General features: G+C 47.5%; 1 protein-coding gene across 1 annotated transcript in view; it reads right to left on the reverse strand.

The window, feature by feature from the left end:
- The window catches only part of sspo (SCO-spondin), a gene marked incomplete at its 5' end in the record, with an annotated part of 92300 nt that overhangs the window by 12911 nt on the left and 64837 nt on the right, over positions 1 to 14552 (reverse strand). Inside the window, 21 exons of the mRNA XM_080020094.1 lie at positions 77 to 288; positions 589 to 753; positions 1057 to 1072; positions 1757 to 1835; positions 2506 to 2654; positions 2756 to 2883; positions 3521 to 3691; positions 3801 to 3997; positions 4198 to 4336; positions 4443 to 4559; positions 4715 to 4876; positions 7565 to 7789; positions 7947 to 7993; positions 8394 to 8536; positions 10093 to 10217; positions 10418 to 10573; positions 11357 to 11527; positions 12045 to 12215; positions 12352 to 12398; positions 12605 to 12757; positions 13177 to 13414. Coding sequence (XP_079876220.1) covers positions 77 to 288; positions 589 to 753; positions 1057 to 1072; positions 1757 to 1835; positions 2506 to 2654; positions 2756 to 2883; positions 3521 to 3691; positions 3801 to 3997; positions 4198 to 4336; positions 4443 to 4559; positions 4715 to 4876; positions 7565 to 7789; positions 7947 to 7993; positions 8394 to 8536; positions 10093 to 10217; positions 10418 to 10573; positions 11357 to 11527; positions 12045 to 12215; positions 12352 to 12398; positions 12605 to 12757; positions 13177 to 13414 — 3011 coding nt within the window. The remainder of the gene's footprint in view (positions 1 to 76; positions 289 to 588; positions 754 to 1056; positions 1073 to 1756; positions 1836 to 2505; positions 2655 to 2755; positions 2884 to 3520; positions 3692 to 3800; positions 3998 to 4197; positions 4337 to 4442; positions 4560 to 4714; positions 4877 to 7564; positions 7790 to 7946; positions 7994 to 8393; positions 8537 to 10092; positions 10218 to 10417; positions 10574 to 11356; positions 11528 to 12044; positions 12216 to 12351; positions 12399 to 12604; positions 12758 to 13176; positions 13415 to 14552) is intronic.

Genomic DNA, 14552 nt, shown 5'->3' on the forward strand with positions numbered 1-14552 from the left:
GTATGCGCGTGTGTGCGCGTCTGTGTGCCTGTCTGTGTGCGTGTGTGTGCGCGCGTGTGTGCGCGTGCGCGTCTACCTCTCTAGTTTCGCCGTTGTCCAGGCAGGGGCAGAGGGCAGGAATGACACAGCGGCCATCCTGTTTTCGGTACAGCCCCTCCCGACACGCGCAGCCCTCCGCCGAGCTGCTGCAGTTGACGGGGGAGGAGGCGTAGATGTCCCCGCAGCTCCTCTCGCAGAGCAAGGCCCCCGCCGAGGCGCTCCCGCTCCACTGCTCTCCATCGGGACAGGCTGCGTGGAGAGAGAAAGGGGGGAGAGAGGGAGAGACTCAGAGAGAGGGAGAGAGAGAGAAAGAGAGAGAGAGAGAAAGAGTGTTAGGGGAGAGTCGGGAGGTAAGCAATGGCTCAAAAAAGGGAGAGGATAAATGGAGGGACAATGGGAACACAGCGGTTGTAGGAGAGGTGTGGAGGAGAGGAACGATCCAGAATGAAGGGCGAGGCGGGCGGGGTTACTAAGTACAGCATAGGAAAATGACAATGGCACATCAGGGGGATAAGCAATGAAGCCATGACGCCAAATCCCTTCGCTCACCACAGTCAGGGCCGAGGCAGGGCGCGGTGCGGTGGCGGGGGCCCTCGCACGAGGCCCCACCGTACTCCGGGGGCCGGAGCACGGTCCTGTTGGAGCTGCGCTGCCCGGTGCCGCAGCTGGTCGAGCAGGGGCTCCACGGGGACCAGCCGGCCCACTCGCAGTCAACTACGATGAGGGGAACAATATGAGACTTATTCTCGTTTTATTATTAGTCGTTTAACCGTCAGTTACAAAGCTCTCGGAGGCTGGCTGCTTTCATCCTGGCTTGTGAGAGAGTCCAGTCTTATGAGGGAGAGAGGGAGGAAGAGAGACGATGAAGAGCGGCAGTATATGTGTGTATGTGCAGACGGGGAATATATATGACACCGGTGATAATTTGAGCGTTGGGGGGGGGGGGGGGGTTCATTATAGGCTGAGACAGCTGGGTCATAAACCTACATTTTTTCTAGCTGGCACCACCTATCTCACTCTGGCCGAAAAGCAACTGAGAAAAAGGAGAGCAAAGAACAGAGAGAAACAGAGAAAGAAAGGGGGAAAGGAAGAAGGAAACGGATGAGGAAGAATGAATGTGGCATTCGCAGCCTGAAGAATAAGTAAAGGACACTGCAAAGCACCGAAAATGGGAGTCGGGTGAAGGTGCAGCGGTCGGATTAGACAGAGAACAGGAGAGGGGGAGGGAGGGAGGACTACAAAGAGAGCCGCGCATTAGGTCAAACTCTGAACAAGGGGGGGAAGAAAAAGAAGCTAGGTCACATCGCAGAGTGAGAGACTTTTGCCGCGGAGTCACTCTATTTCCGCCATCTAGCCATGCTCTGGCTCCCCCTATGAGGACAGGCGGTACTGCGCGTTCAGGGGAGAAAAGAGGCCCGTTGTTCAGCTATGGCAGGCAACCGTTTGAGCAGCTGCCCACCGCTGTGGATCATTTGTATCCGTGGGCCTCCCCCCACGGAACATATCAGTTCTTGTTGTTGTTATTGTGCTAGCTTTGGGGAAAGGGAACGAAACGGCCGCCGTCGGGGAACCGCTCACCATCGCATGCTTCCGAGGTGCAGTTCAGCGCTCCTGCTTGACACACACTGCGGAGAAAGAGAGAAGGAACCTGAGAGAGCGAGGGCGATGGAAAACAGTAAGCGGGAGGGAGACCGGCGAACGGGAGTTTCCCTGTTACCGTAGAACTTAGAAAGGCACCCGGGTCCGTGAGAGACACGGCGTTAGAACTAAGTGGTTGCGACGCTAATGAAACCCGCCTGTCGAGCGGCAGAGGCCATCACACTGCATCAGGTGAGCGTCAAATCCCCTCATGTCAGGAAGATGAAATGACTCACGGCACGTCTGGACTATCAGTTACAGAAGATACCATAGCGCTGGCTGGATTAGGTGCACGCCGCGACCTAAGAAATATTAGACCCCGGGCGGAGAGACGGGCTCCGATAGCGATGAAGGCATGGAAAAAAACAGCAAAACTCTGACCTCCTATTCTCGCGACCGATTTATAATTTATTTATTATTAAGTGACGGAAGGCGTCGATTAAATGAATACGAGAATCCCATTAAACACAGGGTTTATAATTTTACAAACACACGGCGTTCTCTGTCCGAAAATTTTGGAATAACATCTTGAAAGTAATATGTAATAATTTCTGCCGCCTTTTTAAATACGCTGTCACATAAAAAACTTTCATCAAACGCTATCAAATACTAAAGTGCGAGATGTAAATGAAGACAGCAGTATAGGTGTGGTGTTATACTGTATAATGCCTTGAATTATGACATTCAACATAAAAAGTCTGCGCACTGCGCTCAAAATGTTTATTACAAAATGCGGCAAGTTGTTGCAAAAATGGGGGTGTAATGTGTAACGTCATTTCTGCATTTCTGGCGCATGACATACTGACGTGCACTGATACTACACTTTACCACGTGTTGCAGAGGTCCTTCACGGTCGACCCGGGAGCCACCAGAGTGTTCTCCGTAGCGCTGACGTTCCTACTGGGGGTGTCCAACGGCAGAGAGAGGAGCGAGCAGGGACAGTCGTCCTGCGAGACACAGGAGCCTCGGTACATCACCTAGACGACAGAGAGGGAGAGAGAGGAAAAAGCACAGAGGTGTAAAATAACTAACTAAGTACAGAGATGGGTCTTTATGTGGATTGGAAACACACGCCGACCTGTCCTGGGGGGCAGGTGCAGCCAGGGGCGCAGGGTCCAGGAAGACACTGAGTCCGTGGCCACAGGTCTTCACAGGAGTACGGACACGATCCGGCGCACGCACTGACCAGCTGGCCGCCGGGACACTCTTGAGTTGAGCGCCCGTGCACACACACACACACACACACACACACACACACACACACGTTAAACAAGGTGAAAACGCTCTGAAGAAGTTTAATTTGAATGTGCAAACACTTTGATAATACTTCACACCTAACACTTGACACACAAACACTTCTTCTGTTACATATTCTGCATATTTTAGTTCGGTAAACGCAGCACTACGCTCCTGTGTACACACAAAGCCTTCATTACACAACGGAAGTGCTGGATTTTGGATTCAAAAACTGATTCAATTAAATAAATATAATAAAACAATATTAAATTACTTGGATTTGCTACTATTGTGATCCACTCTGCGGTCTGGAAGATAATCTCCTTCAAGCACGAACGGCATCAAGATAGCTAACATCGTACTATGAGATTGGGTAAATGCCTGGAGCACAAATGGTTTGCAAAGTTAAACTCAATTGGAGTTCAACTTTAAATCCCACCATGCAAACTTAAAGTTGCTGACGGCTGATGATGGCTAAATTGGGTCTGGATCTTCAGACTTCCTCTATAAACGAAAAACACATTTCAAAGAAGTAAAGAAAAAAAAACACAGACTCTACACACGCCACCCCTGTCTGTGTATGTGTGTGCGTGTGTGTGTGTTATACCAGGCAGGCAGCTGTTGGTGTTACAGGCAGTGTGCTGCTCCAGTGGTCCAATACAGGCCAGTCCACCCGGCTCAGGCTCCAGCAGGACAGTCTTGTTGCGCACCGACATCCCGCCACCACACGAGGCGCTGCACTCGCTCCACGGCGACCATTTGCTCAGCTCACAACCGGCTGAGGGGAAACGTGAGAGAGATGGAACGTGATGGGCAACCGCTAGGGAGGCCCTTCGTTTGCCTGGCGCAATCTGAACGTGTGTTGGTGCATGTTATGATCCCCAGACCTGGGCAAGCCGACAGGACGCAGCCCTCCACCTGTCTGGTGTCGCTGCAGGAAGGTCCGCCCGCTTGACCCTGGCAGAGCCGTGTCCTCGTCCTCTCGCCAGAGCCACAGGAGGCCGAGCAGGGATTCCACTGGCTCCAGGGCTCGTAGACCGGACAGGGAAACTTGGTGCACTCCAGGGAGCCATTCTCACACACACTGGGGATAGGGAACCAGGCGGAGGGGCCAAAGATTATTGAAGAGGAAATTGCGGTTTAATCTCAGTTTGGACAGGAAACGTGGTAGATTTCCACATTTGCGGCGGTTTAAGTCTCACGTTTGTCAATTTGTTTTTTAGATTGCACAAATGGTAATTTGATAAATCAATAAATGCAAAACTTGTGCGCTGCTCTCCTGACCAGCTGTTACAGTCCAGCGTGACGTTCTCTCCGGGGTTAAACTCCAGGGTCCCGTTTCCTGACGGGACGCCGCAGCGACACTCTGTCACAGGCACGCAGTGCCCGTCCTGCAGCAACCGCCCCTTTGGACATCGGCAACCTGAGCAAGGGGGAAGAAAGGAGTACAGTTTTAAAAAAATAAATAAAAAGAAAAATAACAACACAGAAAACAAAGAAAATTTCAACTTGAAGCTTGAAGAAACCACCTGAATGGCAGGTCCCTTGGAGACACTGCACGTGCTCCCACAGGTCGGTGCAGCTGCGAGGACACTGGTTGGCGCAGCCTTCCTGGTAGGTCCGCTCTCTGTCCTCACAGCGCTCACCTAGCACGCAAGAAAACAACATAAAAATGACAGTTATATTGTTGTCGGTGTCGAGCACCACTCCACTTCACCCAAACTTAAGGAAGGTTTATCGCTGTAAGCCCGTGTTTAGGTTTCTACGAGGTTTTGTTTAGGAAAGAGGGGAACAGCTGTACCTGGGCAGAGCCCTGTGTTGCAGCTCTGGCTCTGGCTCTGGCGGTTCCTGCAGCGGGGCCCCGGGGAGGAGGCCAAAGGTCGCCTGTGACGTTGCCTGACCCCACCGCTGCACGGCTCTGCGCACGCACTCCACGCGGCCCACGCGCTCCACTGGCACATGTCTGGAATGAAACGTAGTGATCACAGTCGTTAGCGCGTTTTTTGTGATCCTTGTGGTTCTTATAGCGTCATTTCAATTGCAATCACTTTGCTATTGTCACTGTAGCGGCATCATCATTATTAGGAAACCAGAACAGTGAAAAAAGAGAGTAAAAATAATAAATAAAAATGTATACAATACATATACACGTATGAGCAGAGGTAAACAGGGAATAGAACTTGTGCAGCTGGCTAATGTTTTAAGTCGAAGGTGCTGGAAAAAATAACCCATCCGCTGAGCTGCGCGGCGCGCTCGGGGCCCGGTGAAGATGAGAGGGCCTTCCACCCTCTCATGCCTCACGTAGTCCCGCGGAGAGCCTCAGAAAATTTGATGGAGGACGTGAGATCAAATATTTGACATGTTCACTGAGGGCGACGTCCGCTGGGAGCGGTGATAATTCAAAGCAGATTCCATTCAGATCTGAAGTGGAGCGGCGCTGAGCAGAGCAGATGCGGAAAGATTCATTCCTTCCACCCAACTTTCTCCAGATCCAAAAAAACTGTGCGTCGCCCTGACTTTTTTTCCCCTTTCCATTACCGTTACGTTTTTTTTTTACCCCTGGGGGTACAGTGTAATGACTTTTAAAAGTGTTGAACTTTAGATAATTGAGATGCGGGAGCAGGGCGATAACACACTGTGCTCTCACAAAATCTGACTTGAGATACTCGAGAACAGCAGATTCCAAGTACGGTTTAACCTGCAATTATCCCTTCCCTAACACGGGGATACACGGATACTTCCGTCTTTGAATCATCCGAGAAATAGGACTGATTCATCTTCCTTTCTCTCTTAAGGATTGAATCGCTCACTTTTAAGCCAGTGCAAATTGTAGAGACTTACAAATTGGATTTAATGACCAAATGGAACGGACAGTTCTGCTAAATACCACACTTTCGGGAGGATACTAATTTCGAACTAGAACATAAAGTATGTATCTGACCCCCAAAATATGGTCCCCCAGCATTAACACTCGGGAACATGAGTAGACATCGTACATGCCCCCCTATTTTTCAAACTACAATACATAATTATCATTGATACGTCCTCTGCTTCCCCTGCTCATATCTTATTAAAGTGGCTTTTAAGGTCTTCAAATGAAGTGCCCCTCTCTAGATTTTCTGGACAGAGCCTCCCTTAACGTTTGATTCCCGGCCCCTTTTGTCCATTTTAACTTTGAAAAGCATGACAGTGAGATACATGACACATGAGATACAGCCATGGTTAAAAGGATCTAATGTGAGAATTCACAAAGAATGGATTGCGGCCGCTTATAGCGGCATGAGTTGCGCATCGATTGCGCCCGCTCTCAAAGTAAGACAGCGCAAACAGGCCCATAAAGTTTATTTGCGGAGTTCAATTCACCCTTGTTTTGCATCTCATCGCAATTAGTGGCAAACTAAAAAATCTGTTTATCCATGGCCCTGAGCCTGACACGGAACAAACGCCTTATTTGTTAGATTCAGTTTGGAAAAGGAGTAAAATAAATACATCTAAAAAAATAAAAACTCACTTTTTAAATGTATTTTATTCAGGGAAACAAGAAACGGGCACACGCAGTGGAGCGTAAATGTGTAACGGAGAGTCGCTGCTCTCCACTTGCCCATTTTACGAATTATCAGTCTTAAATAAAAATAAAGCTTATTGTCGGACAATAGTTATTTTGATTTTAGGGTTTAATGAAAATGTAAAATTGTGAGGGAATCCTTGGGGGTGCTGCACCACTGCTACGCAAAATCCTGACGGGCTACAGCACCGGCAAGCCCCCCACCCCCTTAGCGCCAACTGGGATTTGAAAATAATGGAAATGATGATGGTTGCTTTTTGTGTTATTTTCCCGGCCACAAAAGCCACGCAATATCTTTGTGAATTCCCCCCTATGTGTACCCTTGGGAGCTCTTTTGAGAAGAATAAAAACCCAATAGCACGATACTCATTATAGTACAATGTACGGTTACCCGTTGCGTCTATTACTGCAGACATTGGCATCCGGCTGCTCCTCTCCTCTCCGCAGAGAGACACAGGAGTCAATTTATTTCACTGACTTTCTTACCCAACGGGTGATTTATTTCGCTCTGCGGTGCAAAGTCTATGTCTCTGCAAAAATACATCCATGAAATTGGCCAGTGAGAGCAGAGTTGCACTTTTGCTTTCTGTTTGTTTTAAAGCAACTCGCGCATGCCCTTTCTAAGACATTTGAATGGCGCAGGTTAACAAAATGCCAACACTTCAGTCCTCAGCACAACGCTCAAAGTGATGGAAGCTGAAACTGCCGGTTACAGTCATACACCGGGAAAAGACACTCGTGTCAGGCACCCAGTTGCAGTCGTTCGCTATTTATTTAAAGTTTCACACGTGTTGCATGTCCAAATTCCACCAAATTCGACAGTGCATATCCTTGGGTCCCCAGCAATACACTCACCAAGTGTGAAGTACATCAGATGAACGGTTGTCGAGATAATCGATGGACATGATAATCGAAGGAGATACAGACAGACAGACAAGATAATCGAAGGAGATACAGACGGACAGACAAGATAATCGAAGCAGATACAGACAGACAGACAGGATAATCGAAGCAGATACAGACAGACAGACAGAGATTCCTTCCTTTATAGTTGGATGATTAAGTGGAACTGTTGGCTAGTTTTACCTCTGCAGGCATTTGGGTCTGGGCAGAATCTCTCATCTACGAGCGGCCCTGGACACTGGGTCTCCTTCTCCTCCCCTCCGGAGACAGGAAGACCCGAGTCCAGGTCCAAACAGGCCCGGTAGCGTCTCTGGACGGACTGCAGGATGAAACCACCGGAGCCAGAGGGGGAGGAGGAGGGTGTGCACGGAGAACAGTGAGTCCATGCTGACCACTCGCTAAGGATGACTGTGGTGAGGATGGGGGATCAGGGAAGTGAGAAGAGAGGACAGGACGGGACATGTGAACGGTAGGAGACGGTAAAGAAGTCATTAAAATGGACATTTCTTTCCTTTAGGTGGCATGATGTAAGAACTTAATTAAACTTTTTTAATGGCTTTCTTACCTTCACACTCTCTCATGTCACACTGCAAAGTCCCATCTTGGCAGAGGCTAGAGGAGACACCCGACAAGCACAGCACAAGACCACCATAATCGAATTTGTCTGATGGCGAACGCATCCCAGTCAGCGAACACAAGACAAAGATCATAGAGGAGAGAAAGTTGAATGCAGTACACTAAGATGTCAGTATAGACAGATGGGAGAAAAGGTGAAAAAGCCAGAATACATTATATATAACTGGTAGCTAAAGTAAAAATCCGCCCCCCCCCCTCGGGAATTATTATGAATTATTAAGGAAAGGAGACTTCAAACAATGGTCTTATTCTCTCTGAAGGACACAAGGAGATACAAGATTGGAATATGATTCAGAGTGCAAGAGATAGCAGAGAGAGAGAGAGAGAGAGAGAGAGAGAGAGAGAGAGAGAGAGAGAGAGAGAGAGAGAGCCCTACCAGGTACTGCAGCCCACAATGACCGTCGCCCCCGGGGGGACGGTGACAGGCGCGGGTGGTCGTCCCGAGGCTTGCTGCTGCTGCAGGTGGACGCAGCCGCATCGCTCTGGGGGAACACAGCTTCCGTTTTGCTGCATCAGCCCCTGGGCAGGGGACGGGACGAGACGACAGAGCACGTCGTGTATGACCGACACCAGTCGCAAAGCTCCTTTTTACTTCCGACAGTTTGATAAAGAGGCCTCGAAAGACGCATCGCGGAAAGGAATCAGGCTGTGTGCCTCAGAGTCCGAGCCTGACGGACGATCGATACCGCTCCGCGGTTTGGCAAAGACTAATCACCTCGCTGGCTAGGTGGTGACGGCTTTCCATTGAGAGGTTAATGCGAGTTAACAACATGGAAATACAAAGGAGAAAACATATGGGAAATAAAGCTTTCCTCTAGGATCCAGTCAGGTCAGAGCTTGAATTTACGCAAATTTGGTGCAGATGTATATGGGTACTCCTCACTTAAGGACTTACCTGTTTAACCACCGTTCAGACTTACCACCAGCTCTTTGACCAGTCTGTATTGTACGCTGTGTATAATACCACCGTGTCTCAGCGTCAAGCATCTCATCACGCATCACCCTTTATATACTATATACACTATATACACTATATACACTGTATACACTACTGTATATACACTATATACAGTACACCGTAAACATCTCATTTCATCACCGTTCTCAGTGTCATTCCCGCAGTCTGTCAGTATTCACTACACTAGCGTTTGCTATCGCCACGACCAATTCGCTTTACGACCTGGTCCAAGGAACGGAACTCGGTCATTAAGTGAGGAGTACTTGTATTTAAAGATTTTGCACCTTTAGTCAACAGAACAAAATATTCCACTATATCATCACGCGGTGCTAAAAATCATGCTGACAGTCATACAGGCCAGGCTGATTGGAGTCGTGACTGCCTGCATTCATGCAAATGTTTCATTGTGAATAATTCACAGAGGGCTCGGAAAACACATCAGCCAATTTGTATATTATGAAAATTTAATGCATTCGTCTATTTATTCGAACGCATGCTGCATGCGCATTGTAATGCACAGTTCTCTGGACCACTGACACTTCGATTACAGATTCGGTCCGTTTGCATGAGGCATGAGGCCCATTAATTCCAAGCAGGAATTAATCTGAAATACACTGTGATTACTTCCATTGACGCAGCGGTTTATACCTCTAGTGGTCCGCTTGGATTTCATCATCATATTTGAATATCAACCTGTGATTCGCTGCTCCTTTCGACGTATATCATTACTCAGTCGCGAGGGATTTTTCAAGTGTGTGCACTAAATCAAGCCAGAATACTCCTAAATGACAGCACAAACCTATATCCTGACAACATACTGTATCTCAGTTTGACTGATGAACACAATATGGCGGTTGTTTATCTAAACGTTCAAAATGATGTGTTTTGTGCTGACCTCGCCTTACCTCACTGCATCAAAGCGCAATGGGTGTCAATAATATTGTTTTCAAAGCAATGCTGATTCTATTGTGGTTAAGTTGGCGAGCTGTAGTTTATTAAAAGCAGAGTTCAAGATGATCTTTCAATAAGGACAATCTCATCAGAAGAACCAAAACTGACGTGAGGAAATGGAAATAATTACTCGTCTGGAAGGAAGAGCGGGCGAGTGAGGACGTACCTGTGGACAGTAGCACCCGGGCGTACACTCCCTCACCCCTAAACACAGCTCCGGGTGACCCAGCAGCAAACACTGCTTCTCACAGGGAGAGCCGCACTCAGAGTACAGGAATGGGGCTTCGCAGACTAAAACAGCAGACGGAGAAACAAAGACATAGGACGGGTTCTACACGATAAGTGGTCCACGATGAATAAAATGGATAATGAAATCATAAAAAAACAGCACTTTTTATTGTCCTATAATGTACGACATGTGTCTCGTAATATAAATGCACTGTGCAATGTACAATACATGTACACGTACGCACGCAGTGATGACGACTTACTGTCACAGTCGCCGAGCGTGCAGGCTCTGCTCTGTGATTCCACAGGGGTGCACTGCTGCCCCCTGGTGGCCGGGGAGAGCGCTGCTCGATGGCGCAGCTGCCTCTGAGAGACACAGGAGCAAGGAGACCAGTCGCTCCACTCTGACATGGGGCAGCCTGTGAGCGGACGGACACACACACACACACACACACACACACACACACACACACACACACACACACACACACACACACACACACACACACACACACACACACACACACACAATGAAACAATATGATGATATCAATTGTGGTGGTTGAATATGTTGTTAGAGTTGGCCTTAAATTATAAAACCAATATTTTATGTCATTGAATATTACTTCCCTCCCCTTGTGCATTTTGTAAAGGGTAGAAATTGGCATTTATATTTTTCTTTTTTTTTAAAAGCGAGCCCCCAAGTCGATTCGATCGCAATTCATCTCTTTTGGCTGTTACCTATGCTATCAGATCCACTCACTCTTATAGAAAACACAAAATTTGTCAAATATTTGCTCAATATTGTTTATTTTTATGTGTATTAATTATACATATTAATTATCATGTTCATAATAATTATCAATTATACATTGTTAATTATTATTTATTATTTATTATTATCTTATTTTTCTTACATGTTGCATTAACTTAAAGCAGCAACTAATTAATAATTGTTAACTACTGTTAACAGATTGTTTATAAAAATATATTGTATTTATTACCCCATACACTACAGTATTTCATTGCTGCTACATTGGGCTAAGCCTAAAAAAAAAAAAACCATCTGTGTCTTTTCCAAAACTCAGATTTATCACGAATCAGTACAACTAAATAGAAATGCAACAGCCCCAAACAACTTGGGGCTTTTCCCTGTCAGCCTCATGGATCACCCTTGGTGTGCAGCTGTGTCTGTGCTGTACCTGGACAGGGCTGTTTGTAGCACAGCTGGGTTTCCTCCACGTCTCTCTCCACCTCGGCGGGGCAGGCGGTGTCGCCAGCGTCCTCGCACACACACGTCCTCCGCCGAGACACTGACCCGGCGCCACAGCTACGGGAGCAGGTGGACCACAGTGACCAGGGGCACAGATCATCTACAGATAGCAGGGGTAATAAAAGTGTTATAAAAAGAGGCTCAATTAAATATATTTTATGCTAAGAATATTTGTTTACGTGTTGTTTTCGACGTGATTGAAGTACAAGGCAACTCCTCTTCAGGAATGATGTTTTATGGGTTTGGATGGATTATGATGCAAGTGCATAATCCATCTGAACCCAAATTCATAAACAAAGTCGCTTTTTATTTGGAATCAAGTGGGAAAAAAACCTTTTCGGTCTCAATTTATTCCATTACTAAAAACGTGCAGGTTGCGAACTATTGACTATGTTGCAACACGGCAACATAGTCAACAAATGTCGAAAATTTGTCGTCCAGTGTGCAGTACCAGAATCAATTTGTGGACAAGATGACTTATTTATCTCTCAGCAGTTTATCTCTGGTCCCACTGACTTACATACATGTAAATAAAGACTTGGTAAAAATGCTTCAAAACAACCAGCCAGTATCAGGCCATAGTGAAACTTCCAGATGCATGTACCAATGGTACCAACCCAAACATGGAGGGGATTGACAGTCTTGGGTCTTCTTGTCCGGACCTCCACAGTGGGAACCATTGTTGCGTGGCGGGGGGTTGACGCAAGCTCGGGTCCGAACCTGCGTGCCGCGCCCGCAGGTCACCGGGCAGTCGGACCACACAGACCACGGTGTCCAGCCGCCATCCACTGTCGGTGAGACGAGACACGAGGTTCACACGTTCAGGGCTTGGAGTTATTATTCTCCTCGATATTGAGCTCTCTGCGCCACTTGTCACTAGGTGTATTGTGTCAATAATCCGCTTGTTAGTCGGGTTGCACCCACCTCTGCAGTCGATATCTTGGCAAAAATCTCCCTCTGGGGTGCACGTGCTGAATCAAAAGAATAGAAAGACTTTACAATATGCCCAAGTTCCTTTTTCTCTCGATTAGTTTATAATTGCCATATTACACCAATGTCAATCCAATTATGTGCAATTGAGTATAGATCAGCATTTGCTATCCACTTTCGGTGGTGTCCGTCCGTGTGATTTCATACGATTTTTGCATGTGTGTGCGTGTGTGTGCTTTCATCTCACCATTGTTTGCACTCCCCCTGCAGCCAGGTGTCTCCCACACTGAGCTCCCGGTCGTCGTGGAGACAGAGTGGTGGACAGGGCCCCGGGTCACAGGGTTTATGCTGCACTTCTTCAAACTGACAGTCCGTCCCATCGTTTTCTGGGATCAGTGACCTGACACCCACCGAGGGGGCAGATTCATGTTCATGAAAATAAAATAACTTTAAAATAAATGTAAAGTGAGCCTACTTACTGGTATACCTTTACCTCCGAGTCAAACTCCAAAACAACTAGCTGCCTCACAGATGCATAGAAAATAATTTGGGCTTATGTTGGAACTCAAAATTAGTAACAGAAGAAAGGAAGTGTTCAACTGGGAAAACAAAATGAATCAATCAATGAAACTATATAATATTTTTGTCTGCCTCAAAAATTATTTTGGGCTGCAACATGTACCTGAACATTTACCAGGGCGCAATGCAAAGCCATTATAAAACTGTAATATGATTCCATACAGTACAGGTATTTTAAATAGCTGTAATTACATCAACATCCAACACCGAACAATCATTTGGCACATAACTCTGTCTCACCTGTATCGCGTTCTCTGGCCCCGTCCACAGGAAGTGCTGCAGGAAGCCCAGTTGGACCAGGAGCTCCAGGTGCACACGGACTCGCAGCTGTGATTGGAGCAGAGCAGCTGTCCGTCAGAGCAGCTGCAGTTGTTGCACTCCATTTGGTGCGAGCTGCCCGCCGCCCAGGTCTGTCCCAGCACGTCCACACAGTCACACTGCCACAGCTGCACGCACACACCGTCCTGCTGCAACTGGCCTGGACAGGCACACACATGTAGACACGCGCACACACACACACACACACACACACACACACACACACACACACACACACACACACACACACACACACACACACACACACACACACACACACACACACACACACACACACACACACACACACACACACGTTTACTTAAACACACACGTTTGTAATTACAAACAAAGAATTACAGTACTATCAGCTTCAGCTTACTAAAACATACATTTTCTTGCTAGGAAGTTAAATTCTTTGCCACACAGGAAACAAAAATAAAAAATGCAGCCTCACACTGTGCTTCAATGCGGTTCAGCTGGATAAACGTTTAGGTCTAGGGTTAGGGTTACCCTCAGGGTTAGGGTTACTAAGGGTTACAGCTACCCGAACCCTAACCTCTTCTTCTTTCTCCTTTCTTCACAGAAAACGCTAAACTCACATTAAACAGGTCTTAGATATTTTTTAAATAACAGTTTTGAATAACAGTAATATCATATTATATTTAAAACCTTTTTTTGCAATTGCCATAGTACATCCAAAGTGTAAGATTGGCTACTGTAGCTTGTCAGAAGGAAGCTGCACAACTTCCGGTTTGTAGTTTCTTACTTCAGTGTGCATGAAGGCAAAGGCTTAATCGTTTGCCCCATTGAACTGTATTTAAGCACGTCCATGGCACTGGATGCTATAGCCATGGTGGGGTCCTGGGCCCATCAGAGAGTTGGGGGTCTGTTCTCGTCTATGGGTTGAGCCGGCTGGTCTGGCCGGGTGTGGGGCTATGCCTTTGGGGGGTGCCTGCAGATGGCTTCCATGTGTCTGTCTGGGGCGTGGTTACGGGTTTGGGGCTTGGGTCTGGGGTGTGGATTGTAGGGTCGGTCTGGGTTCTGTGGTCGACACACCGTTAGGGTGGTGGGGCTCGCATGTCCATCTGCATACTTTATGGGGGGTGGCCTGTCATGCTGGGGCTGGTTGGATGTCTCGTCTGGTCATGGGCACCAGGCGGAGACTTGAGCCTGGCCGGGTGTGCTCGGAGCGGGCCCCCAATGTAGCGATTTCCTTCGGGGGCAGACTGCTGTTGCTATGCTATACAAATTGAGCACATGGGATTCCGTGGTGGCGTGGTCGCTGGTGGGTTGGT

This window comes from Zeus faber, assembly GCF_960531495.2.
Source record: "Zeus faber genome assembly, chromosome: 19".
Classification (NCBI taxonomy): Eukaryota; Metazoa; Chordata; class Actinopteri; order Zeiformes; family Zeidae; genus Zeus; species Zeus faber.